Here is a 27,821-nt window from a genome sequence, read left to right on the forward strand (position 1 = left end):
CAGCAATTGGTTCTTGGCACTTCAGTCTGGAACTGTGCGACCGCTATGGTCACAGGTTCGAATCCTGCCTCGGGCATGGATGTGTGTGATGTCCTTAGGTTAGTTAGGTTTAAGTAGTTCTAAGTTGTAGGGGACTGATGGCCTCAGATGTTAAGTGCCATAGTGCTCAGAGCCATTTGAACCATTTGAGCTACTAACTAAACATGACCTTGATATGCGCTAGTGGTGCCATATCTCATACTTCGCACGGACTTTTCAAACGCCTCTCGTATGTTGTTCACTTTCCCACTAAGGTGTAAAGTAGCTTCATCAGTGAATGTGAAGCAATGTGCGAAAGTGTCATTGTCAATAGGAGTTTGAAGCTTGTCAGGAAGTGCCACATATTTGCGTTTGTCATGATGGTGTAGAACCTGTAACAGCCGTAACTTGTACGGCTTCATAACCAACAGACATCTCAAAATATGCCGAATTGTTATTGTAGGCAGTTGTAATTCCTGACTGACATGACAAGTTGGTTTTGTAGGACTAAATTGGAAAATGGTTTGAATTTGTGCGACATTTTTGTCAGAAACAGAAGGGCAGCCAGGACTGTTTCCTTTACATACAATCCTCTGTCTACAAACTGTCTAGACCGTTTCCGAATATTCCATCCGTTCAGATGACCTGTTTGGTACTCCAGCATGAAAACATCTTTGCATTGTAATCATAATCACAGAATTACACTTTGCAAACTTGAGAACACAAAATGATTTCTGCTGTGGAGTAGCCATTTTGCAACATCTTATGGTAACCAAGCAAACAGAAGACAACCGATATTTAGTGGCAATGAGTATAAACTAGACATTGTATTCTGTCCTCCAACAACCAAGCTGTGGTGCTAGCAATCTATAATTTTGACAACATAATACTTAGCGCAGCCCGTGGTCTTGAGGGTAGCGTACTTGCTTCCTGCGCACGGGGGTCCCGGATTCGATTCCCGGCGGGGTCAGGAATTTTCTCTGCCTCGTGATGGCTGGGTGTGTTGTGTTCATCATCATTTCATCCTCATTGACTCGTAAGTCGCTGAAGTGGCGTCCAACTAAAAAGGACTTGCAATACGGTGGCTGAACTACCCCGCATGGGGCCTCTCGGCCAACAATGCCATATGATCATTTCATTTCATTCTTTTTGAAAGACTCTGTATAATGAATTCATATAACAACTTAGGGCCCTAATGCTGTGCGTGAAATAGTATGAAGTGATTGACAGAAATAGCAGGGCCTAATGCTGTGCGTGAAATAGTATGAAGTGATTGATTGACAGAAATAGCAGTTTTTATGTTTGTTGCCGTGGTGAGCAACTTACTAAATGTGTCAACTGTAGTGGGAAAAAGTTAAATAAAATATCTCCATAGAACTATGCAACTATCGTTCACAAGCAAAATGTTTAATGTGCAGTGCACATTTTAATACTTCTCACTGTATCTTAGGCACACATTGGTAGACTGGGTTGGTGGGACTCTTGGCTTACCCCTCGTCTTGATATGAAGTTCTGCCAGTTCATAATTCACCCCCCCCCCCCCCCCCCCCCACACCAAATTATCTATAAAAATTAACAGATTAACAGAAGATTCCAGCAGACTCCATTTTTGTCATGTTGACTGCGGTAAATATGTAATGGAAAAAATTTTATAACTTTTTTTGTCTTGCAGTGTTTCAGTAAGAAACCCAGAGTGTGTAGTCATCACTTCTAGGTGTGTTCTTTCAATATCTGCTAAGTGCAACAGTGTTAACAATCTCAAGAAAGGTAAATGGATTTCTACAACATGTGAACATGAAAATATTTTGTAATTGCATACGTGGCAGCTGTCACAAAATGTCTCGTTTACATGTACTACTGTTATTTATTACTTTTCTGATAATTAATTTTATTTTTCTGTTTGGTGATTACTTATATGGATTTGGTAATTCAGTGAATAATAACTCATTACAATTGTTGCAAATGGTTTTGTTCGTCCCTGTACATGTTACCCTATAGCAGGTCTAGGAAAGAGAGTCAGTGATAAAATATCTGATCCTATGAACTAATTTTCACAGATGTGCCTGTGCAAAGACTGTTAGTGGCTCAAGGAGCCAAAAGCTGCTGGACAAAGAGCTTCATGGTCTTCCTCCATGTCTAATGCTACTTCAGAAAAGTCCTCCCAGCAAGCCCCTAAAGAGAAGCGAGAGGACAAGCAAACAAGAAGTCTGCTAAGAAAAAGGACCCTGCACTGGCCTCAACACTACCACTCCCTACCAATTCTGCACTCGAGGATGAGGTGGATATCATAAAGTCCCTTGAGGACTTGGATCACACTGATGCCTCATCCACAATAGGAATGGATACAAATACTCAATTGGTGGTAGCAGGTGCCCCTGAGACGTAACCTGCTTGCTTGCGTGCTTCATGCTTTCTCAGCCTCACAATAACATCATCTTCCAGTGGAATTGCTGCAGTTTTTCCACCACGTGGCTGAGCTGTGGCATCTGTTAAGCTATACACCTGCTTTCTGCATTGCCCTCCAGGAAACCTGGTTCCCGTCAATGCGGACCCCTGCCCTCTGCGGCTATAGCAGTATTACAAGAACTGTAGTGACTATAATAGTGTGTCAGGTGGAGTTTGTGTCTATGTCGTGAACTCAGTCTACAGTGAACCTGTGCCCCTTCAAACTCTTCTTGAAATTGTGGCTGTCAGGATAAGGACAACAGAAGAAATAACTGTCTGCATCTTTCTCCAGATGGTGCAATACCCCTGAACGCATTGGCTGCACTGATTCATCAACTCACCCCTGAACGCATTGGCTGCACTGATTCATCAACTCCATAAACCTTTCCTACTTTTGGGAGATTTTAACACCCATAACCCCTTGTGGGATGGCACTGTGCTTACTGGCAGAGGTAGAGATGTCGAAACTTCCCTGTCTCAACTTGACCTCTACCTCTTAAATAATGGGGCCCCCACACATTTCAGTGTGGCTCGTGGCACTTACTTGGCCCTTGATTTATCCGTCTGCAACCTAGGACTTCTCCCATCTGTCCACTGGAGAGTCCATGATGACTTTGTGGCAGTGGCCACTTTCCCATCTTCCTGTCACTCCCCCAGTGCCATTCCTCTGGACGTCTACCAAGATGGGCTTTAAACAAGGCAGACTGGGAAGCTTTCACCTCTTCCGTCACTGTTGAATCACCCCCACGTGGTAACCATCGATGTGGTAGTTGAGCGGGGTCACTAGAACAATTGTTTCTGCAGCAGGAAATTTAATCTCATGCTCTTTAGGGTGCCCCCAGCATTGGCCATACATGGCTAACACATGGCTACCTCCTCCGTCGCGAGGACCCACCTCGGTGTGACTGTGGCTCACATGTGACTGTCGCCCTCATCCTGCTGGACTGCCCACTTTCAGCCCCTCTGCAGTGGACTTTTAACCTTCCCAGCACCCTACCTTCGGTGTTGGGCAACAATGCCTCAACAGCAGGTTTAGTTTTATGTCTTATTCATGAGGTTTTTTTTCATCATACCATCTAAGAGTGGGAATTAAGCCTTCTCTCTGAGGCCGCCACATTCCCTCCATTTTGACTCTGTCACACTTTCTTTGTATTTGTTTGTCTTGTTGGTCATCTTTTCCCTACATGTGTTCATCTCGCCTTATCTTTTTGAGGTGGGCATTTTAATGTGTTGCAGAGTGGCTGGCTCATCCTCTTTTATTATTGTGATCAACCAGCCCAGACCATCTGCTCTATGATTTTTATACCACCTTCCACTTTTCCGTGTGGTGTATCTTTTCCCTGTTGTTTGTTCATTCCATTCATTCTCTTTTTAGGTGTGGTTATCCATCCCCCCCCCCCCCCCCCCCCCCCCCCCCCCCCCCCCCCCCCCCCCCCACCTACTTTCTCAAATACACTTTGGGAGGTTTTGTTGTACCTTAAACCTTGCTTGCATCAGGAAAAAGGGACTGATGACCCTGTAGTTTGGTCCCTTTATACCCCAAACAAACCAACCAACCAACCAACACTTTATTCAACATGCAAACGTCGCTACAGGTTATGTCATGTTCGATATGCTTGCCACCATTGGCGACGATGTGGCACAGACGAAAAGTGAAATTCTGCATGTCTTGCTGCAGTGTCAGAGCATTGATGCTGTTGATGACCTCATGAATGGCTGTTTACAGCTAAGCAATGGTTTTGTGGTTATTGTTTTACACGTTGTCTTTAACATAGCCCCACAAAAAGGAGTTGCACATGTTCAATCCCGGAGAATATGGTGGCCAATCGAGGCCCATGCCAGTGGCCTCAGGGTACCCCAGAGCCAGAATGCAGCCCCAGAGTGCTCCATCAGGACATCAAACACACTCCTGCTTTGACAGGGTCGAGCTCCGTCTTGCATGAACCTCATCTTGTCGAAATTAGGGTCACTTTGGATAATGCGGATGAAATCACCTTCCAAAACCTTCACGTGCCATTTGGTAGTAGTCATCGTGCCATCAAGGAATATCGCACCGATTATTCCGTGCCTGGACATCGCACACAACACAGTCACCCGTTGAAGGTGAAGAGACTTCTTGATCATGAAATGCGATTTCTCAGTCCCCCAAATGCGTCAGTTTTTCTTGTTGATGAACCCAGGCAAATAAAGTGGGCTTCATCGCTAAACAAAACTATACTAATTCCCATAGTGCCCCACGGCCAATCGTGTAGTTTGAATGTCCTAATGCAAACTGTTCATAAGTTATGACGATCTTATTTCATATAGTTCAATAATTGCCACCCTATAAGTGCAGTAGACTCTTGACTATCTGGCCTAATGTGGTGGAAGGTCTAGCCAGATAACAAAAAAGGCCAGATAGGCCAGAGTTCAGGGAATTCTCTCTTTTGACCCAAGCCATATCATCCGAAACACCATTTTTTATACTGAAACCCAATTTTATCAACAATTTCTGATATCTTACATAATACATGCTAGTTATTATTGTTTGTTATGTACTTGTTCATACTGCAGCCTTGAAAAATTATTACAGGAAACACTAAACGATCTACTTTGTAAAGTATGAATGTTTGATTGCATACATGTGAAGATCCAGGCCTAAAATAACGTGTGAAACTTACAGGTTTGAGTTTTTAAAAAAAACCTTTGATATGTGGCTGTTTCCCTCTTTTATTCCCCCTTCCATGATGCAATATACCTCCAATTACACAAACAGATGATATCATCTGTGTTGCTTCCTCCTATTCACTAATGTACTGCATTGCTGCCTCAGTTGTCTTGAACCCTTCTGAATGTGGGATGATATTTGTGCTGTCATGTAAGTTTTCCCCCACCTCTTGTATGTCTTCTCCCTGAATTGTCATTTCCACATTATCATTATCAGTTAGTTCATGAACTTCGTTACTGTCATCCATTCTGTGACATCTTGTGCATTGACGTCCTCACAGCTCAGTAAATTTTTGTGCAACAAAATAAAATCATCATTTACATTTTTTACTTTGGTTTTCACAAGTAGAGACTATGTTAAAATGTCTGTTTTCATGGTCTAGAAGAGTTTTTCCAGACCTTTCAAGTGATACTTTCAGAATCTCTTCCCACACTTAAGCCAACCACCTTATGACGTCCAGCAAGTCAGTGCTCTTCAGAATGGTTACACAGTCTTCATTATTATCAGTCCCCGATGTCAGTTAGCTGAGAAGACAACAGACACAAAGAGCTTTTTTTTTCACCCATTTCAGACTTTTTACAATTTAACAATGCACGCGCTTTTACAATTTAACAATGCACGCGCTTTTGATGTCTGATGTGCAACTGAAGAAGGAAATAATACAGGGTTGCCAACATAGCTATCCTCTATGTGTGTTCATTGTTGTTTGTGAGTGCTCGAAGAGGGCTTCTAAGTATCGTTTGTTGAAGAATGGTTCCATTAATTTATTCAGTATTAATAATACAGTTTGTATCATATAATTTTTGACTGCAGGTGTGCTAGAAGCTCAGGCGATGTGTAAAACATTTTTAAGAGCCCCACAACAGCACAACTGGTGCCTCTTTCGAAAAGTACAGTATGAACAACAAATTAATCCTCATTTATTATGGAGAAGTATTACTATGATATAAATTAAGTAGGCTGGATAGTGTGGTGGCTGGATGGTCACAAGCTGCATAGTTCAGAATCTATGTAATGAGTACAGATAATAACTGATCTCATAACAATCTGTGGAAATGGCTTATAATCTGTGTGATTAGTTTAAATGTACTTACAGGCAGTTAACAGCAGAATAAAAAATAGAAATTTGGTACGTTTACAGTGATACGCTAAATACGTGGAGTTAGACAATAGCCAATTACTGTTGAACATCTTTTAACATATGTTCTTTATGCTCAGATAACAGTAACTACACAATTGGTATTAAATTTTTAAGTACGAAACTAGTGCTTCAAGTGCAATGACAACTGCATGCATGTTGATGAACAAGTCCTACTAAAAGTCAATTAGCAAAATGAAATCTATCAGGCAGCGGTTCATTGATTGCTTTCTGGAATACAGTGCAGGGGTTCACTGTTTTCCAAGTCAGTTCTGAGGCGCTGCCCCAAAATGATGACTTGTTTACGGCTCGGAGTGAAACTAAGTTGCTGGGCAATTACACATGGTGCAGTCAAACTTCTGTGCCCATTGCCTGTGTTTGACATCAAAGTGCAATAACCACTCACAGATGGCAGGTAGCAGCAGCAGTAGCAGTAGAAACTATGTCTGGGGGGATGCAGAAAACGTTGCAGTTGTTATCATAATGTGGAAACTTGAGTGATTTATCTGACACCCGAAAGGGCATGATCATTGGCTTTCAGGCCAAAGGTGGAAGCATTTCTGAGAAGGCTTAGTTTGTAAACTGTTCATATACCACTGTTGTTAAGGTATAACGTGCGTGATGAAATGGTGCTATTGAAAACCAGTGCTGAGACAACTGTGGTGCACCAAAGGCCATAGATGATAGATCTAGATGACGACTGTGGAGATTTAATGGGCAAATAGGTGTGCAACTGTTGAGCAACTGACTGCCCTGATGAATCAAGGGACTACAAACAGTGTCTCCTCACTGACCATTCAGCGATCGTTGCTACATATGGGCCTCCGCAGCAGGCACCTGGTCCACACGCCCGTGCTGACTGCTGTTCACCACCGACAAAGGCTGGAATTTGCACATCAGTACTGTAGCTGGGCATTGACTGAGTGGCGACAGGTGCCCTTTTCCGATGAATCACGTTTTATACTCCATCGGGCATGAAATGTTTGAAAGCGAACACTGTACAACAATCTTCAGGAGGGTCCAGGCTGGAGGAGGGAGCTCATGCTCTGGGGGAATGTTTTAGTGGCATTAGCTGGGTGATACTGTCATTCGGGAAGGTGCAATGGATCACACAAAGAGCATCTATCATTGGGAACCATGGCCATCCCTACACGCAGTTTGTTTTTCCTTGGCACAATAGCATGTACCAGCAGAACAATACATCATGTCACATAGCTTGCAGTGTAAGTGCACAGTTCAAAGAGCACCAGGGTAAGTTTACCATACTCCACTGGCTACCAAACTCTCTGGATTTGAACCCAGTCGAGAACTTGTGGGACCACCTCCATAGGGTGGCTCACGCTGTGGATCCTCACACAAGAAACCTAGTGCACTGGAGTTGACATGGCTCCACATACCTGTCGTTAACTTACAGAACCTCATTAATTTTCTTTGGGCATGTCTTGTGTTGGTCTGTGCTGCAGTAAGTGGTTATTCAGGATTTTGACAAATGATTGGATAGTATAATAGTCACAGCATTTCTCTTGCACGATATAGCTCTGAGTACAGCAGTGATGTTTATACAATCGACCCTTAGTCTTCAGCTAGGTCTGAAATTAGTTTTTGAATCCCAGCAAACAGACTCGTGGAATTGATTAAAATCAGTGGTAGGTTCCTTGAACTATTCATTTACTTCATGTCTTAAGAAAAATCACATAGTTTACTAATTACAGAATACAATTCGCCCTTTAGGTTTAACATAGTTTTCTTTAATTTATTTGTTTGTTGACTGAATTCAGTCTGTTTGTCAAGCAAGCCTGTAATATGTTCCTCGAGTCTCCTAGTTTGCTCATCAATTTTTAGATCTGTTCTATTGAATTCAGTATTTATTTTTCACATTTTGATGTTTATTTGTTTAATTTTATCTGAAAGCTCCTCCATTTTTCTTGTTGGTGGCATATAATCTACGTAAAAAAAAATTTAAAAAAAATTCCTTGTGGTATTCAAATAACTTTCCCTTACATTAAAACATGCCAACTAATGTTTTCTGAAAATTTAAGTACTGTTATTTTTTACAAAAAGTGTTTACATTTCTGGAACTAGAAAAACAGCATTTGACGAGACGCTCCAGGACGCCATAACATGCAATCCACTATTGCACTCCACCATGTGTGACGGTTAGTGTGTGAGGCAGCAACATGATGTTGAGATGAGACAATGAACTGTTGTCAAAGCTCATGCTTGATGACAGACGTGCTCCATTTTGCCACAGCAAAGCCGAGTACAGGTCCCTACAACCCTTTCCTGTAAAGAGAACGTGAGAAAGTGAGTGCTAAAAGCACTTATGACCATTTGATATGTGTAACCATTGACTGCCCCAGCAGACTTGACTTGCTGTTGAAGTTGTATGGGCCTACTGTGTATGGATCTTCATCCCACTCATACCATGTAGATTTCCTCACAGTTAATTGCATGCAGCTCTGTACATTGAGCAGAGGAATCCTCATGTGGATAATATTGAAAATATTAATGGAAATAAACATTTCTGCCTGATTTGCAGTTGATGTCATCCAAGCCAAATAAAATCTGAAAGGTTTGAATAATTGTCAATAAACATACTGAAGAAGTTAGCTTACCGTATTTACTCGAATGTAAGCCGCACATTTTTTCCGGTTTTTGTAATCCAAAACCCGCCTGTGGCTTAGAATCGAGTGCAAAGTATGCGGAAGTTCTGAAAAATGTTGGTAGGTGACGCCACAACTAACTTCTGCCGTCGAATATATGTAGCGCTACACAGGCATGCTTTGCAGGCACAAAGAGAAATACTGGCGCGAAAACCTCTGCGTCAGTAAATAAATTAAAAAAAGGTGGTAGGCGAGCTTTTTTCTCCGCCTCGAGTTTCGACCACTGCATTTTCGTACATTATCCAACGAAGTAAATACAAATTCCGTATTGTTCATCTTCGAATGTAACAGCATTTCAGTGTACTACGAAAATCCGACTGACAAGACTGTTGGGGATGTTTGTCAAGGTGGCCAACTCTACGTTCTGAGTTTTTTTCCTACCTGTGAGATGAGATGGTTGCTAATAGGAACTTTTATGAATTGTGCATCACATGCATTATTCTCTTCACCATAAGGATAATATGAATATAAACATTTTGCCATGTATTCTTTCGTGTTTGCTGCTATCTCATTTAAATCTTGTCTGCCTAATAAACTACGGAACTAGAGTGAGACAACAGCAAACGCGGAAGAATATACATATCATGTCATGTTTGTATTCGTATTATTCTTATGCGTAATACAGTCAGAAACGAAGCAAGGTCAATTGATTAGATTTTTAAATCTAAGATGACTCTAATTTCTATGCAGAATATAATGTACTAAAGAGGCGTCTGCAAACGGAGAAAAATTTTCACTAAACTCTCGTTCAGAACGTCTTCTGTCATACGCAGTCTATTATCTGGTTCTTGTTGATCATTATCAAAGAAAGCAGCAGTGTAAGTAACAACATATAGCAGTCTCTTGCCATTGTTTCGCTAATAGGACGATTCCTCTCTCTCTCTCTCTCTCTCTCTCTCTCTCTCTCTCTCTTTTTTTTTTTTAAAATTGTAAGTGGCGGTAGCGCGCCCAAAAGCAAGCCATGTCGCGATCGGCGACAGGTCGTAAACACTCACTATCAGAATGCGACAAACAATGCATGACACAGTACAGTAATGCATTTTCAGCTTAGAGTGACGTAAACACCTATAACAAAGAGAACGGTACTTAGATCAAAGAAAAATAAGCAATCGATTCAAACCAGATGAAGCACGTGAAAAAGGAACGGTACCCGTATAAATACGGACCCGCCTGACATCTGGCTATGGCTATCTGGTAAAGCTTAACTGCTAAGCTTACGACTTGAACCAAACTACTGTAGCTGTATCGTCATTCAATCGACCTAAATTGTGTCTCATATTACAATGGACCAACTTTGTTTTGATTTGGAGGCGCGGCCTAAAACTTTTCTTTCCCCTTGAATTTCGAGTCTCAAATTTCAGGTGCGGCTTAGATTCGGGAAAATTTTTTTCCCTTGATTTCGAGTCTCATTTTTCAGGTGTGGCTTAGATTCGAGTGCGGCTTAGATTCGAGTAAATACGATATATGAGTGTGTGTGAGCTTTTAATTTGATTATAACAAAACTAAATTGAACTACACACAATTAATGACAGTTTGCTTGTAAACTTTGAGTGTATTAAGGAATTAATGTTTAAAACTAATTAATACATGTTATAGAAAATTCTTAATGGTTGATTTCATCTTTTGAGAAAAGTTCCAAACAGATTACAGCAGGACTTATTTGAATGAAGTGTAGAATGTACTGGAACTGACTCACATATTTGCCAAATGAAATGCAACAATAATGGAAATGAAAATCTTACTCAGGCTGATGTTTTTGATGTTATTACATGGTTTATCAACACACTCACTGCTGCATGCATAGTGATGGATGTTTCACCACCAGGCCAGGCCAGTTTAGACTACAGAGTCCAGCGTGAGGCTGTGCTGTGGCCACTGGTGGGCACACAGCATCAGACTTAAGGATCTACTGTGGCTGGTGGTGGCCTTGTGGCAGTCAAGTGTTAAATAAGGATTGAGGAAAATGAGATAATAGTTCTTAATGAGTCTTTGACCATCTGTAGCACGTAGTTACATTTTCCTTAATTCAGTACATTCCATTTGACCCTTAACATTTATGTTGATTGGATTATAATTAAGTAATGAGATTCATGGCTCAAACCTGGCCATTTTATTGATTTCTGTTGTTTCACTGTTTTAAGACTGTGTAGGTGATACTATGAGTTTCACATTGTGTGAGCAAGAGTCATTTGGAGCTTCTCAAATGAATGAAAAATTTACATCTGTTTCAGATATTTATGATTACATTGTAGATACTATTTTTGCTCAAGAGAAATGTTAAAAATGATAAGTTAGGCTGAGAAAGTTTGGTAGATTGTGGAAGATATCTGGTGAGTGCGGAGGATGGTTGATCCTCCTGGTGGTCCAAGCTGCTGCTTAAAGATTTATCTCTTTGCGTTGTAATATTGAAAGCTTTGCAAAGCAGCAGAACTCTCCATCACATGTTTAATACTCTGAATATTATAAATAAAACAGAACATACATATTTACTGGTTTAATTCTTACTCTTTAAAAAGAAGAAAATCACTGCCATGCATATTTATGCTATTTAAAAAGTTTGTGTGTGAGTGTGGCTGTGGATAAACAACTTTGGCGTATATTGCTGTTACTGTAGAATAATTTTTTCTGTCATGTTCCCATTTACAACTTTGGCATTATATGTGGCATCTATTTCCCAAAATTATGTAATAAAGACTTTTGCATGTATCATTATTTGTAAGTACATATTTAAAATTGATCTTTATTTTTGCATCTTTATACAGGAATGTTACCAGATTCCTACAAACTTTGCTTAAAATCATGGAAAAAACAGCTTTCACAAGACATGAAGCATGAAAACTTTTGTGATAATGGAGGATTTTCTCCTGATAAGGCATCAAGTATCAGCTCACAAGACACTGGCTTTGATTCTTCAAAAAGTATGTCTGATGATGAAAGTCAGTTTGATGAAAAAGTGAATAGAAGAAAAGGTAAAATTATTGTTGTGTTGGTGATAAATGTTTTAATATTTGCATTGCTGGGTGCTACAGAGACACATGTAACAGCTCAGAAAAGCATTTTTTTGCTACAGACTACATGAACGATGAGAGTAAGGGAGAGCCACTGTGCTTGTATTTGGGAGTGAGGTCCTTATCCTCATATAGCTATCCAGAATTATATTTTTGAAGGATTGCTTAAATCTACAAGGTGACCTCTGAGGAGTTCCCTTGAAAAGTACAACGCATCCTCCTCAGTCAGAGCTTCTGCTGTGTATACATCTACAGTTGTACTCGATACACCACCTCATGTTGTGTGGTGGTGTGTATTTCCGGCACCAGTTTGATTGCCCCCCTTTCCTGTTCCATTCATGAATGGCACTTGGGAAGAATGATTGTCAGTAAATCTCCATATTAGCTCTAATTACTCAATGTTTGTTGTTGCGGTCATTTAGGGAGATCCATAGGAGAAAGTAATATGTGGTGCAGCTCTTCATGGAATGTGCTCTCTCAGAATTTCATACTTCCATGATGGCCTATGTCTCTCGTGTATCGTCTGCCACTGGAGTCCGTTGGGCATATCTGTAATGCTTTCATGCTAACTAAATGATCCTGTACTGGAACAAGCTGCTGCTGATTGGGTCTTGTCTCTCTCTTTGAGTAATCCGATCCTGAGAGGATCCCAGACTGATGAGCAATACCCAAGAAGTGGTTGGACAAGTGTTTTGTAAGGAACTTTTTTTGTGGATGACTTACATTCTCATAAGATTGTTTTTATGAATCTCTGTCTGTTATCTTATTTTCCTATTGTTTGTTTTAGGTGAGTATTACACTTCAGATCACTTCGGATGATTATCCCTGTATATCTTACCTTGGTTACTGTTTTCAGCAATTTGCCACCAACAGTGTAATTGCATAGCAGTGGATTTCTTTCCTTACCTATGTGCAGTATGTTATATTTATTTACATTCAGTGTCAGCTGCCAGTCGCTGCACCATTCATCAGTCCTCACTAGGGATTCCTGCTGTTCAGTTCAGTCTTCTGACATTGCTACCTTCTTACAGACAACTGAATCAGCTGCAACCAACCTTATGGAGCTACCAATATTATTAACCAAATCATTTACGTATACTGTAAACAACTGTGATCTTATCACCCTTCTTTGAGGAGCTCCTGAAATTACTTTAGCTTCTGTCTATTTTGCTCTATTGAGAGCAACTTGTTGAGTTATATGTGCAAGGAAGTCTTGAATCCAATCACAAATCTGGTCTGATATTTGGCAATCTCATACTTTTTCAGGGAACTACAGTGTGGAATTGTATCAAAGCCTTTCCAAAGTCAAGGAACACGGTATCAATGTGAGTGGTGATGTCTAAAGCACTCTGAATTTCGTGAGGGAACAGAGTGAGTTGAGTTTTGCGAGACCTCTGTTTGCGGAATCCAAGTTGTTTTTTACACAGGATATGCTCATCTTCTAGAAATCTCATGATACATGGGCAAGAAACATGTTCAATAATTCCAAAGCAGATTGATGTCAGTGATATAGGACTGTGGTCATTTACATCTGTCCTATGACCTTTCTTGAAAATGGAAATCACTTGTGCTTCTTTCGTCACTAGTACCATTTGTTGCTCCAGGAACCTACGATAAATGGCTGCCAGAAGGGGAGCACTTCTTTTAAATAATCTCTGAAGAATCTTGCAGCTTTCTATTAGTCTAGGTGCCTTCCTACTACCAAGTGATTGTAGATGATTTTATATTCCTCTATCACTTACCTCAGTATCTGCCATTTCGACATTTGTGCTGTGTTTGAAAGGAGGGTCCACATTATGATCTACAGTGAAACTGTTTCGAAAGACCAAGTTCAGTATTTCGGACTCCTCTCTTCTCATCTTCCGTTTCAATGCCCATTTTATCACAGAGTGACTGAGTAGTTGAATTTGATATGTTTTCTGATTTTATGGAAGACCAAAAGTCTTAGAATTTTTGACAGAGTGGTTGACAAAATTTTACTTTCAAAGGCATTGAACACTACTCCCATTGCTTCCCTTAACACTCATTTTCACTTTCTTCACCTTGTGTATATCAGTTAGATTTTTGCTTCTCTTAGATCAGAGATGGAATTCCCTTTACTTATGTAGCAACTTTCTCACATGTGTATTATATTACGGTGTGTCTTTCCCATTCCTTAAAATCTTATTAGGAAAATGCTTGTCTACTTCATATTAAACAGTACTTTTGAAGTTTATTCATTTGTACTCAGCATCTAGATCTATATCTGAATCTATGTATATACTCTGCAAGCCACCACACAGTGCATGGTGGAGGGTTCTTTATACCACTACTGGTCATTCCATTTCCTGTTGCACGCGCTAGTGGAGTGAAGGAGAAACGACTGTTTATATACTTCCATATAGACTCTAATTTCTCTTATCTTGTTATTACAGTCTTTAAACAAAGTGTGCATTGGCAGCTGTAGAATCGTTCTGCAGTTGGCCACAAATGCCACTTCTCTAAATTTTCTCAATAGTGTTTCATGAAAAGAATGTTGTCATATCTCCAGGCATTCAGATTTGAGTTCACAGAGAATGTTGATTACATGTTGATCAAACACATCCATAACAAATCTAGCACCTCTGAATTCCTCTGTTTTCCTTTAATATGATCTGTTGGGGCTCCAGACACTGAAGTACTACTCGAGAATGGTTTGCACTGGTATTCTGTACATGGTTTCTGCTTTCTTAGAAGTACCCCAATAAACCAAAGTCCACCATTAGCCTTCCCTACTTTACATTTCATGTCAGTTTGCAACACTAGGCCTAGGTAGTTAATCATTGTGACTGTGCCCCATAGTTCATCACTGATACTGGATTCTAACATTACATTATTGTTTTTCATACTCAGTCTATACTAACTAGCAGTTTTCTACTTTTAGAGCAAGCTGTTATTCATCCACCAAAGCAAATTCTGCCCAAGTCATCTTGTATCCTCGTGTTTTGTTGTCAACAAACAGCTGCAAATTGCTGTTCACTCCATCCATCCGATTGTTTATGTATATGGAGAACAAGAGCAGTCCTATCATGCTTCTCTAGGGCACTCTTGACAACCCCCTTTTCTCTTATGAATGCTCACTGTTCAGGATGACATACTGGACTCTATCGCATAAGAAGTCTTTGAGCCACTCCCATAATTGGGGTCGTTTTCCATATGCTCGGTCATTTAACAGTCTGCCATGGGGCACTGTGCCAAATGCAACCCAGATACCTAGCAATATGGAATCTTCAGGCTGCACTTCACCCATAGTTTGCAGGACATTGTTAGAGAAAATGGGCAAACTGAATTTTGTACAAACAGTTTTTTCTGAATCTGTGCTGATTTGGGGACAGAAGCTTTTCTGTCTCAAGGAAACTTAAGAACATGTTCAAGAATTAGAAACAAATCAGTGTTAAGAATATTGCTATGTAATTTTTCAGGTCCATTCTTTTACTGTTCTTATGTACAGGAGTCACCTGTACTTTTCACCGGTCCCTTGGGACATTGCACTGGTTGAGAGGTTGTCGATAAATGCAAGCCGAGTAAGGGAGCAATGCTTAAGAGTGCTCTGTGTAAAACTGAATTGTGATTCTATCTGGACATGGTGACTTACTTGTTTTCGACTCTTTCAGTTGGTTCTCAACAGCAGGGATGTCTATTTCTATGTCTTCCTCATGGGAATACGTGTGACACTCAACTGATTGTATGTCTGTGCAAACCTCCTCTGTGAGTGATTTTTTTAACATGATATTTAAAACCTAATTTCTTCTTCTGCTATGTTCTTTTGCCACACTATATGGGTTGACGAGTCATAGAAGCCTTCTATCCACTTCGTTATCATTAATAGGACCAGAATTTTCTCGGATTCTCTGCAACATCTTTCGCTTAAGTATGATGGTGGAAATTTTTACTTGTGCCACACATCAGTATTTTAATAAACTCACAAATTTCAACTGATCTTTGCGTGTCAACATTTCCATGTTCTTTTTGACCAAGAGACAAAAATCTCTTGTTTTCTAAGTGTTTTAGGAATTGTATTATTAAACCATGGTGGGTCTTTTCTGTCCTTGAGCAACTTGCTCGGCACATAGTCTCCAGAGAGCGATTTACAGTCATTTTAAAATTTGCCCATAATTCCTCTGTGTCCCTCATAGTGCAACTAAATGATGACCATTCACTGTTTGTGTAATGCTGACAACATCTTATCTGCTCTTTACAACAAAGAAGTTCTCCTAGCCTTTTTGATGGCTTTATTAACTTTAGTAACCATTGTTGTCATGATTACATGTTGATCGCTGATTCCTGTCTCTATGATAAATTCAGGCTAGTTTGTAGCTACAGGGCCTACAGTATTTACATTGTACGCAGGTTGTCAAACCAGCTGCTCAAGACAGTTTTTGGAAAATGCGTCAAGAACTACTTCACAGGCCGGTCTGTTCGCACCACCTGCAATGTATCTATAGACTTCCCTTTCTGTACCTCATAGGATAAAGTTACTCCAACTAATATTGCATGATATACGTTTATAACTACATACATAATCTGAAAGCCATTATAAGGTGCTTGGTGGAGGCTATCTCATATCACTACCAGTCATTTCCTTATCTGTTCCCATTGCAAATAGAGCGAGAGAAAAACAACTGTCTAAATGCCCATGTATGTGCCCTACTTTCTTTTGTCTTGCGGTCGTTATGCAAAACGTACATTGGCGACAGTAGAATTGTTCTGCGGTCAGCCTCAAATGCCTGTTTTCTAAATTTTTTTCAGCAATGTTTCACGAATAGAATGTTGTCTTGTATTCAGGGATTCTCATTTGTGTTCAAGAAACATTTCTGTGATACACAAGCGTTGATTGAACCTGCCGGTACAAAATTTAGCAGTATATTTCTGAATTGCTAATTGTTGTTTTCCATAAACCCGAATTGTTGGGGATCCCACACACGTGAGCACTATTCAAGACTGAAGCACACTGCTGTTCTATACATTTTTACTGCTAATGATATGAGTTACTCTTTCATGTTTTCTGCGTACGCTTTCTCATGCAATACATTCCATTCTCTCAGTAACTGCCACGTGGGGTAGCCTTAGCGTAAGTTAGTTTAAGTTAGATTATGTAGTGCGTAAGTCTAGGGACGTATGATCTCAGCAGTTTGGTCCCTTTGGAACTTCTACAAATTTCCAATTTTCCCTCAGTAACTACTGTTTCCAGCTACGTGCCCACTAGATGCCGACCACTGGCTCACATCAATCATACAGGTGCCTGTAATTTTTGAATCTTGTGTGGATGGCCATTTGTCTCACTTAGCCATTCGCTCAACAAGAGCTTACAATAGCTCTCTCTCTCTTTTTTTTAATACAAATTCTGTTTTAAGTAAAGTAACACAAACATACCTTTCCTTAGTTTTTTTGAATAATTCTATTTCACAAATGTATCATTTCTACGTTATTTAAAGTTATTCACTATTGAAATTACCTACACTTACCTTGATCACTTAACACAAATCATGTTCTGTACTTCCCATAAACCTGATGCAAGAAAGTTGTTGAAACACTTTCAGTGTCATGCAAGACAAGAAACTCTTTGGACTTTCTGCAGAGCCAAAACAGTTTTGTTTTCTCAAATTTTAATGTATGTACCTTGTTGAGGCTGTGTTCTGCTACAGCTGATTTTTGTTTGTCCCCAGATGTGCACATCTAATGTGTTCCATGCAGTGTTGTGAGATACAGTGCTGTGTTTGCCTGATGTACTGGCTGTCACATTTGCAAGGGATGCTATATACTGAATATTTGCAGTTGTAATTTGTCCTTCACTGCACCAAGGACATCTTTCTTTTTTGTGGTGGTCAAAAGATGGCCTTCATGTTGTGCTGTCTAAGGTTTTCCACAATTTTGGCTGAGGGAGACTCAATATAGGGGATAAAGGAGAGTCTCTCTTCCTGTTTCTTAACCTGTTCTATGTTGATAATTTTATCCTTCATTTTCTTGAGTGCATATCTAATCTGTGTTTCACTGTACCCATTTTAGTGAAACATGACCCTGGCGTGTTGGAGCTCGGGTGGGGGGGATGTCTTTGTCACAAATGGTATGTGTTCTGTATACTAGTGTCATTAGAGCAGTGTACCGTTACACCATACGAAGACAGTGTGGCTGCCAGTGCATCGAGAACATACAGCACTGCACCTAGCAACGCTGCATGGATCACATTAGATGCTTCTGTCTGGTGCACAAAGATAAATCAGCAGTGGCAGAACACAGCCTCGACAACATACATAAATTCAAATTTGGGACAGCAAAAATGTTTTGCCAAGCTAGGAGAGCAACATCAAAGAATCAACTGAGATAAAGGTCAGTGACAGTCTCATTAATAGGAGAATGAGGCTATCACATAAGTTTGGCATGGAATCTTGCAATAGCAGCTATAGGCCAAGGACACACCCAGCAGTTGATGCTTACCGAGTCTAGACAAGACTGAATGCTCTATGAGTTCAACTGCAATCTATTCCCCCACTACAGGTCACCAAACCCTGTGCCCGGGGTAAGGGGTGAGGGAGACGGCCACCATTCAGATGTATATACGGGACATGTGTGCAATTTTTACGCTTCATCAGATGATGATGATGATGATGTAACACTCATTGAAACGTCATGGAGACTCAAACCACCCACCTTGAAGGAAACCTGAGAAGATTTCATCACATCTGAGTTCCTTTGACGTCTTATTTCAGGCTGACTTTAATTCAGTTGTTTTTGTTTGAGAGCACTGCATGAAATGGAAGCCATGTGTTCCATTGATCTGAATTGTTTGTAATAGTTATGTGGAATAGCACTCTGAGCCAGGAACATGCTTGGTTAGCACTCTGAACTTGGACCATACTTGGTCAAGAGAAGTATTACATGTCACAAGTGTATGTTCTGCTCATGTGGCTCAGAGGTTTGTGTCATCCGTTCTGGTTCATGCCACTTGAGTACCTTTCATGTAGGTGTTTTAAGGAGGTAGCTCTCTTTGAACCCGTGAAAAATAGGTGACTTTCGTGATTTCTTTTTCTTTCTTTTTTTCATGTAAAATAAAAAAATAACACTAAATCTGATGATACAGTTTTATTCCATACACTTGCACTTTTTAAGAAATAATTTTTGTGTCCACATTCGATGCTCCCTGTAACAGTTGCACTAGATGGAAGAACCCCTTGCAGTCGGAACATTGGTCATTGGTTGGGAAATCCTGAAGCCTGCCTATTGGACCTGTAACAAAATAATTTTGTACAAGTCATTTTCAGTATATTTTCTATCAGGATACATAGGTTAACTGAAAAATATGAGTTTTAATAAAATGGTGATGTGTTCAAACAAATGTCATGTTTTTTCACACACAAAATCAAGACAAAAACATTCACTGAAAATAGACGTCTGAAAATATTGCAGAACGGCTGTGTATGCTGATAGAGAATTCAGTGTACAATGCCAGCATCAAATTCTGATCAAAATTTTATTTACCTTTCTCATGATGCCAATTTTAAAAATAGGGTATTGAGAAAACGTATTTAAAATTTTTGATTTGCATTTTTTCTAATTAAGTTAAACAATACCTGTAGTCAGTGATGCCTGGGCCATACAGCAATTCTTCCAGATCCAAAACGAGGTCTTCCTCCATCTTTTTCATGGCCATGGTGGTTCTGCAGGCCTCTTTGGCAGCTTCTGTCATCCATTGCTCTGCTTACGCGATACATTTTTCATTCACTTTTGTATAGATGTTGTAACAGGCTGGTCTAATTTCAAGTTGGGGCATGTTCCTAATTTCCATAATGGCTCTTAAGCCATCATTGATATTACATCCTTACTAGTAGACACTCTTTCACAAATTGCCTTGTAGCTTTATAAAGGAATTTCTGTTCAACTTGAGATGAACCCTACACTAAAGTAGACATTCCGAGACAATAAAGTAAACATTCCAGATAACATTTTAAAAAAAATCAGTTTTTGAAATTTTCAGAGGACTACCCACAAAAACAAAGATGTAGTGACTTACCAAATGAAAGTGCTGGCAGGTCGACAGACACACAAACAAACACAAACATACACACAAAATTCAAGCTTTCGCAACAAACTGTTGCCTCATCAGGAAAGAGGGAAGGAGAGGGAAAGACGAAAGGATGTGGGTTTTAAGGGAGAGGGTAAGGAGTCATTCCAATCCCGGGAGCGGAAAGACTTACCTTAGGGGGAATAAAGGACGGGTATACATTCGCGCACACACACACACATATCCATCCACACATATACAGACACAAGCAGACATATTTAAAGACAAAGAGTTTGGGCAGAGATGTCAGTCTAGGCAGAAGTGCAGAGGCAAAGATATTGTTGAATGACAGGTGAGGTATGAGTGGCGGCAACTTGAAATTAGCGGAGATTGAGGCCTGGTGGATAACGGGAAGAGAGGATATATTGAAGAGCAAGTCCCCATCTCCGGAGTTCGGATAGGTTGGTGTTAGTGGGAAGTATCCAGATAACCCGGACGGTGTAACACTGTGCCAAGATGTGCTGGCCGTGCACCAAGGCATGTTTAGCCACAGGGTGATCCTCATTACCAACAAACACTGTCTGCCTGTGTCCATTCATGCGAATGGACAGTTTGTTGCTGGTCATTCCCACATAGAATGCGTCACAGTGTAGGCAGGTCAGTTGGTAGATCACGTGGGTGCTTTCACACGTGGCTCTGCCTTTGATCGTGTACACCTTCCGGGTTACAGGACTGGAGTAGGTGGTGGTGGGAGGGTCCCGCAACTACCCTCCCGACCTGGTACAGAAGCAAATAACCAGAGCCACTTCCTCATCCCCTCAAATCCAGAATCCCCCACAGAAGAACCACAAAAGTGCCCCACTTGTGACAGGATACTTTCCGGGACTGGACCAGACTCTGAATGTGGCTCTCCAGCAGGGATACGACATCCTCAAATCCTGCCCTGAAATGAGATCCATCCTTCATGAAATCCGCCCCACTCCACCAAGAGTGTCTTTCCGCCGTCCACCTAACCTTCGTAACCTGTTAGTTCATCCCTATGAAATCCCCAAACCACCTTCCCTACCCTCTGGCTCCTATCCTTGTAACCGCCCCCGGTGTAGAACCTGTCCCATGCACCCTCCCACCACCACCTACTCCAGTCCTGTAACCCGGAAGGTGTACACGATCAAAGGCAGAGCCACATGTGAAAGCACCCACGTGATTTACCAACTGACCTGGCTACACTGTGATGCATTCTATGTGGGAATGACCAGCAACAAACTGTCCATTCGCATGAATGGACACAGGCAGACAGTGTTTGTTGGTAATGAGGATCACCCTGTGGCTAAACATGCCTTGGTGCACGGCCAGCACATCTTGGCACAGTGTTACACTGTCCGGGTTATCTGGATACTTCCCACTAACACCAACCTATCCGAACTCCGGAGATGGGAACTTGCTCTTCAATATATCCTCTCTTCCCGTTATCCACCAGTCCTCAATCTCCGCTAATTTTAAGTTGCCGCCACTCATACCTCACCTGTCATTCAACAATATCTTTGCCTCTGCACTTCTGCCTAGACTGACATCTCTGCCCAAACTCTTTGTCTTTAAATATGTCTGCTTGTGTCTGTATGTGTGTGGATGGATATGTGTGTGTGTGCGTGTGTATACCTGTCCTTTATTCCCCCTAAGGTAAGTCTCTCCGCTCCCGGGATTGGAATGACTCCTTACCCTCTCCCTTAAAATCCACATCCTTTAGTCTTTCCCTCTCCTTCCCTCTTTCCTGATGAGGCAACAGTTTGTTGTGAGAGCTTGAATTTTGTGTGTATGTTTGTGTTTGTTTGTGTGTCTGTCGACCTGCCAGCACTTTCAATTTGGTAAGTCACATCATCTTTGTTTTTAGATATATTTTTCCTACGTGGAATGTTTCCCTCTATCATAAACATATTTTTATGTATTTGTGCGTATTTTTATGTATTTGTGCGTATTTTTATGTATTTGTGCGTATTTTTATGTATTTGTGCGTATTTTTATGTATGTGTGCGTATTTTTATGTATTTGTGCGTATTTTTATGTATTTGTGCATATTTTTATGTATTTGTGCATATTTTTATGTATTTGTGCATATTTTTACTTATTTATAAGTGTTTTTGCATATCTATTCATGTTTTTATCTGTCTTTTCCTGTCATCCTGCACACCAGCATGCACAACCACCTAAAACCTTCATTTGACCATTTCTCGTGTCATTTCCTGTTGCCCCAATGCCATTCCTGCCACAATATACCCCTCCTCCATCTTTCTGCACCTGTTCAGAGAAGTATCAATGTTCCTGACTAAAGCCCAGTCCCATGTCCTATTTCTGAAATGCTGCCTAAATCAAGGAATCCCCCCACTCCCAACAGCCTAACCATAAAAATTTCTTTCTCTGGATCCCACCACTCCTTTCACAACGACCTTGCCTTTTCAGATCCCACTTCTCTCTGGCTCTCACAGGCCTGGTTCTGCAAAAACACATCTACATCGCAAGGCATCCCAGAACTACCTCTGCTCCCTCTGCAACATACTGCCCCTGTGCAATTCCCACTATGTATATTGCATCTTGGAAGACAAATCCCTTGCATTCCAGCACCTAGAGAAACATTCCAGGCACCACCTCCATAAGTTATCTAGGCCATTGACGTCCTATTGCCGCCTTGGGGCATCACTGTCCAATCTATTTTACCTACAGTCTTCCTCCTCGTCAACATCTCATAGCACCCAGACAGTGCCTAGCCAACCTTTTCAACTTGCAACATCCCCCTATACTCCCTTCCCTAAATCTAAAGCTGAAACAATCCCAGAAAACGGTTGTTAACCTTTCCATCAAAATCCTCAGGCCCACAGACATTTCAGTCCTATCCAAAGGCCTGACCTTCAGTCATACACCCAAATTTAACCATGTTGCACTTTTCAAAGACCTGCTCTCCTTCTCCTGATTGCTGCATTGGAAATGCTTCTTTGCCACTAATCCTTCCAAGCAAAGCCAACCTAATTCCAACAAAGAATCTACCTTTCCTCTCATTTCATACCACCTGCCAACTGTGATCCTCCCCCCTCCCAGCTAACCATCCCTTGATCATCTTCCAGGAATTCCTTCCCTGCAACTTGTCCTCACCACGCTTCCCTAGGTTCCTTCCTAAGCACACCAACCATTCAGCAGAAGAAGGGACAGCCATACACAACCTGAAAACAGATTGTGACCTTATCATCCCACCTGCAGACAAAGGTTTCCACTATTTCTGTTATCAATCACAGTGACTACCTGGCAGAAAGTCTCCACCAATTGTCTGACACCTCTGCCGCATCCTAGAAGTCCAATATGATCACTAATCCCTGCGTAAAGCCTTATGCGCTTTCCAGAACCTCTCCCTTGAATCTATTTCCCGCTTCACTCCTTTGACACGCTGCACACTCACCTTCTACGTACTTCACGAAATCCACATACTCAAGAATCGTGGACACTCCATTGTGGCTGGTTATTGTGCTCCCACCAAAAGAATTTCAGCCCTCATTGACCATCACCTCCACCCTATTGCTTGAATTGTAGCCTCCCACATCAAAGATACCAACCACTTTCTTCATTGACTCACCACTATCCCCACCCCTGTACCTCCTGGATCCCTCCTCATCACTGCAGACATCACTTCCTTATACACTAACATCACTCATGCACATGGTCTTGCCACTGTTGAACACTACCTCCCCCAACACTGACAGACTTCAAACCTCCTATCTCATTCCTCAATTACCTTACTATCTCTGTCTTAACATACAACTACTTCTCCTTTGAAGGGAAGGTAAACAAATGACGCCTTCCTGTGCCAACCTGTTTTTGGCCCATCTAGAGGAAACCTTCATAGCCTACCAAACCCCTAGCCTGGTTCAGGTTCATTGGTGATATCTTCATGATCTGAACCCAGGACCAGGACACCCTACCCAGTCGTCCTTCTTTCACAGCCTTAACACAGTCTCTCCCAAACACTTCACTTGATCGTCTTCAACACAGCATGTCACCTTTCTGGATGTTGATATCCTCTTCTCTGACAGCTCTATTCACACCTCCATTTACATTAAACCAATCAACCAAGCTCCAACAACACTTGCATTTTGACAGCTGTCATCCCTTCCACTCCAAATTCTGTTCCCAACACTTCACTTGGTCCTCTTCAACACAGCATGCCACATTCCTGGTTGTTGATATTCTCTCTGATGGCTCCATTCATATCTCTGTACACACTAAACCAACCAACCACCAACATCACCCACCTGCATTTTGACAGCTGTCATCCTTTCCACACCAAAAAAATCCTTCCCACACAGCCTGGCCACCTGAGGATAGCATATCTGCTGCGATGGGAGTTCCCTGTCCTAGTATGCTGGGGCCTCTCGAAAGTCTTGACAGACAAGACACTATCCCCGGACCTAGCCTGCAGACAGATTGCTAGCCTGCAGACAGATTTCCGTGCCATATTCTCTCACACCCCCAATTCTGTAGCAACCCCCAAGAACCCGCTACTGAGGAGCATCCCTTCGTCACCTGATGCCAACCTGGACTGGAATAGCTGAACGACATCCAACGTCAGGGCTTTGATTACCTATCATCATGCCCTGAAGGGATATCTTACTACCGAAGATCATTTCCACCTCTCCTAAAATGGTGTTCCATCACCCACACAACGTACATGACATCCTGGTCCATCCCTATGCCAATCCCAATCACAGCCCCTTGCCACAGAAATCATATCGCTGTAGAAGACACAGGTTTCAAGACCTGCCCGATCCACCCTCCTGGCACTTCTTATTCCAGTATATCGCAGGCTTATCCTACCCCATCAGAGGCCAGGTCACCTGTGAAAGCAGCCATGTTGTATACTAGCTGTGCTGCAATCATTGTTCATCTTTTTACATTGGTATGAATACCATCCAGCTGTTCCAGATGGTGAATGGCTGTTGCCAAACTTTGGCCAAGAGAAAAGTGGCACAACAAGCAGCTGTAGATGGCATATTTGTTTTCGTTGGCTGCTTCACAGCCTGGGCTATCTGGAACCAGTCCTCCACCACAAACTTTTCTTGACTGCTCTCATGGGAGTTATCCTTACAACACACTCTGCACTCCTGAAATCGTCCTGGCCTCAACCTTTGGTAACCCATTGTCCCCACACCTTCCACCGAAATGCTTCTGCCTCCTCTGTCTTGTCACCTCCTCACAGTTTACATCCCCTCACCCTCAGGTGTGCTGCTCTCTGCTGGCGCATTCACTTTTCTTTATCCCTTCTTTGCTGCTCTTCTTACCACCCCCCACCCCCCTCCTCCTCCAGCCTTCCACCCCTGCGTCTGTCAAACCTGTCGTGCCATCTCTAGTCCCTGCGTGCTCCACCAGACTGTGCTGATTTATCTTCCCCCAGTCATACTCTGCTGCCCTCCCACTTCTCCATCCTTCTCTGGATTGTCGATCCTGTTCAACGGGTTTCTGTTGCAGTCTGGCCGGAGGTAGTGGTCTTGTGTGTGTGTGTGTGTGTGTGTGTGTGTGTGTGTGTGTGTGTGTGTGTGTGTGTGTGCGCGCGCGCTGTACTTGCTTGTGTGAATGTGCGTGTACGTGCACTTCTCTTTTCTGAAGAAGGCCTTGGTTGAAAGCTAATATGTAACAGTCCTTTTCTTCATTCCTGTCTCCAATTCAGTGTCATCATTATGGTGAGTAGCAGTCTGTCCTTTTCATAATATTGTTCATATTTATTTTTAAATTTCTTTTTTAGCTTTTGTTTTCTATTATTGAAATTTTGATGAAATTTAAATGATGTTTCAGTGCTGTATTTTTACTATCACATCAAAACGCAACTTGTTATTTTGAAAAATGTATTATTCTTTACACATGTAATTATGTGAGAATTTTTACAGAAGCACCCAAAGACTAGTAGAAAGACACGAGTAATTCTGTAACAAGCAAACAGCAGAATTTTAAACATACCATACAGGGTGAGTCACCTAACATTACCGCTGGATATATTTTGTAAACCACATCAAATACTGACAAATCGATTCCACAGACCGAACGTGAGGAGAGGGGCTAGTGTAATTGGTTAAACCAAAGCATAAAAAAATGCACGGAAGTATGTTTTTTAACACAAACCTACGTTTTTTTTTAAATGGAACCCCATTAGTTTTGTTAGCACATCTGAACATATAAACAAATACGTAATCAGTGCCGTTTGTTGCATTGTAAAATGTTAATTACATCCGGAGATGTTGTGTTGTTGTGGTCTTCGGTCCTGAGACTGGTTTGATGCAGCTCTCCATGCTACTCTATCCTGTGCAAGCTTCTTCATCTCCCAGTACCTACTGCAACCTACATCCATCTGAATCTGTTTAGTGTATTCATCTCTTGGTCTCCCTCTACGATTTTTACCCTCCACGGTGCCCTCCAATGCTAAATTTGTGATCCCTTGATGCCTCAAAACATGTCCTACCAACCGATCCCTTCTTCTAGTCAAGTTGTGCCACAAACTTCTCTTCTCCCCTATCCTATTCAATACCTCCTCATTAGTTACGTGATCTACCCGCCTTATCTTCAGCATTCTTCTGTAGCACCACATTTTGAAAGCTTCTATTCTCTTCTTGTCCGAACTAGTTATCGTCCATGTTTCACTTCCATACACGGCTACACTCCATACAAATACTTTCAGAAACGACTACCTGACACTTAAATCAATACTCGATGTTAACAAAGTTCTCTTCTTCAGAAACGCTTTCCTTGCCATTACCAGTCTACATTTTATATCCTCTCTACTTCGACCATCATCAGTTATTTTACTCCCTAAATAGCAAAACTCCTTTACTACTTTAAGTGTCTCATTTCCTAATCTGATTCCCTCAGCATCACCCGACTCAATTCGACTACATTCCATTAACTTCGTTTTGCTTTTGTTGATGTTCATCTTACATCCTCCTTTCAAGACACTGTCCATTCCGTTCAACTGCTCTTCCAAGTCCTTTGCTGTCTCTGACAGAATTACAATGTCATCGGTGAACCTCAAAGTTTTTACTTCTTCTCCATGAATTTTAATACCTACTCCGAATTTTTCTTTTGTTTCCTTCACTGCTTGTTCAATATACAGATTGAATAACATCGGGGAGAGGCTACAACCCTGTCTCACTCCTTTCCCAACCACTGCTTCCCTTTCATGCCCCTCGACTCTTATAACTGCCATCTGGTTTCTGTACAAATTGTAAATAGCCTTTCGCTCCCTGTATTTTAACCCTGCCACCTTCAGAATTTGAAAGAGAGTATTCCAGTTAACATTGTCAAAAGCTTTCTCTAAGTCTACAAATGCTAGAAACGTAGGTTTGCCTTTTCTTAATCTTTCTTCTAAGATAAGTCGTAAGGTCAGTATTGCCTCACGTGTTCCAACATTTCTACGGAATCCAAACTGATCTTCCCCGAGGTCCGCTTCTACCAGTTTTTCCGTTCGTCTGTCAAGAATTCGCGTTAGTATTTTGCAGCTGTGACTTATTAAACTGATAGTTCGGTAATTTTCACATCTGTCAACACCTGCTTTCTTTGGGATTGGAATTATTATATTCTTCTTGAAGTCTGAGGGTATTTTGCCTGTTTCATACATCTTGCTCACCAGATGGTAGAGTTTTGTCAGGACTGGCTCTCCCAAGGCCGTCAGTAGTTCCAATGGAATGTTGTCCACTCCCGGGGCCTTGTTTTGACTCAAGTCTTTCAGTGCTCTGTCAAACTCTTCACGCAGTATAATATCTCCCATTTCGTCTTCATCTACATCCTCTTCCATTTCCAT

At 41.4% G+C, this 27,821-nt stretch overlaps 1 protein-coding gene across 1 annotated transcript in view; it reads left to right on the forward strand.

Moving 5' to 3' along the window:
• LOC124731101 overlaps window positions 1-27,821 on the forward strand; it is a 301,651-nt gene that overhangs the window by 108,005 nt on the left and 165,825 nt on the right. Inside the window, exon 6 of the mRNA XM_047248509.1 lies at window positions 11,734-11,940. Coding sequence (XP_047104465.1) covers window positions 11,734-11,940 — 207 coding nt within the window. The remainder of the gene's footprint in view (window positions 1-11,733; window positions 11,941-27,821) is intronic.

This window comes from Schistocerca piceifrons, chromosome 1 (genome assembly GCF_021461385.2).
Source record: "Schistocerca piceifrons isolate TAMUIC-IGC-003096 chromosome 1, iqSchPice1.1, whole genome shotgun sequence".
NCBI lineage: Eukaryota > Metazoa > Arthropoda > Insecta > Orthoptera > Acrididae > Schistocerca > Schistocerca piceifrons.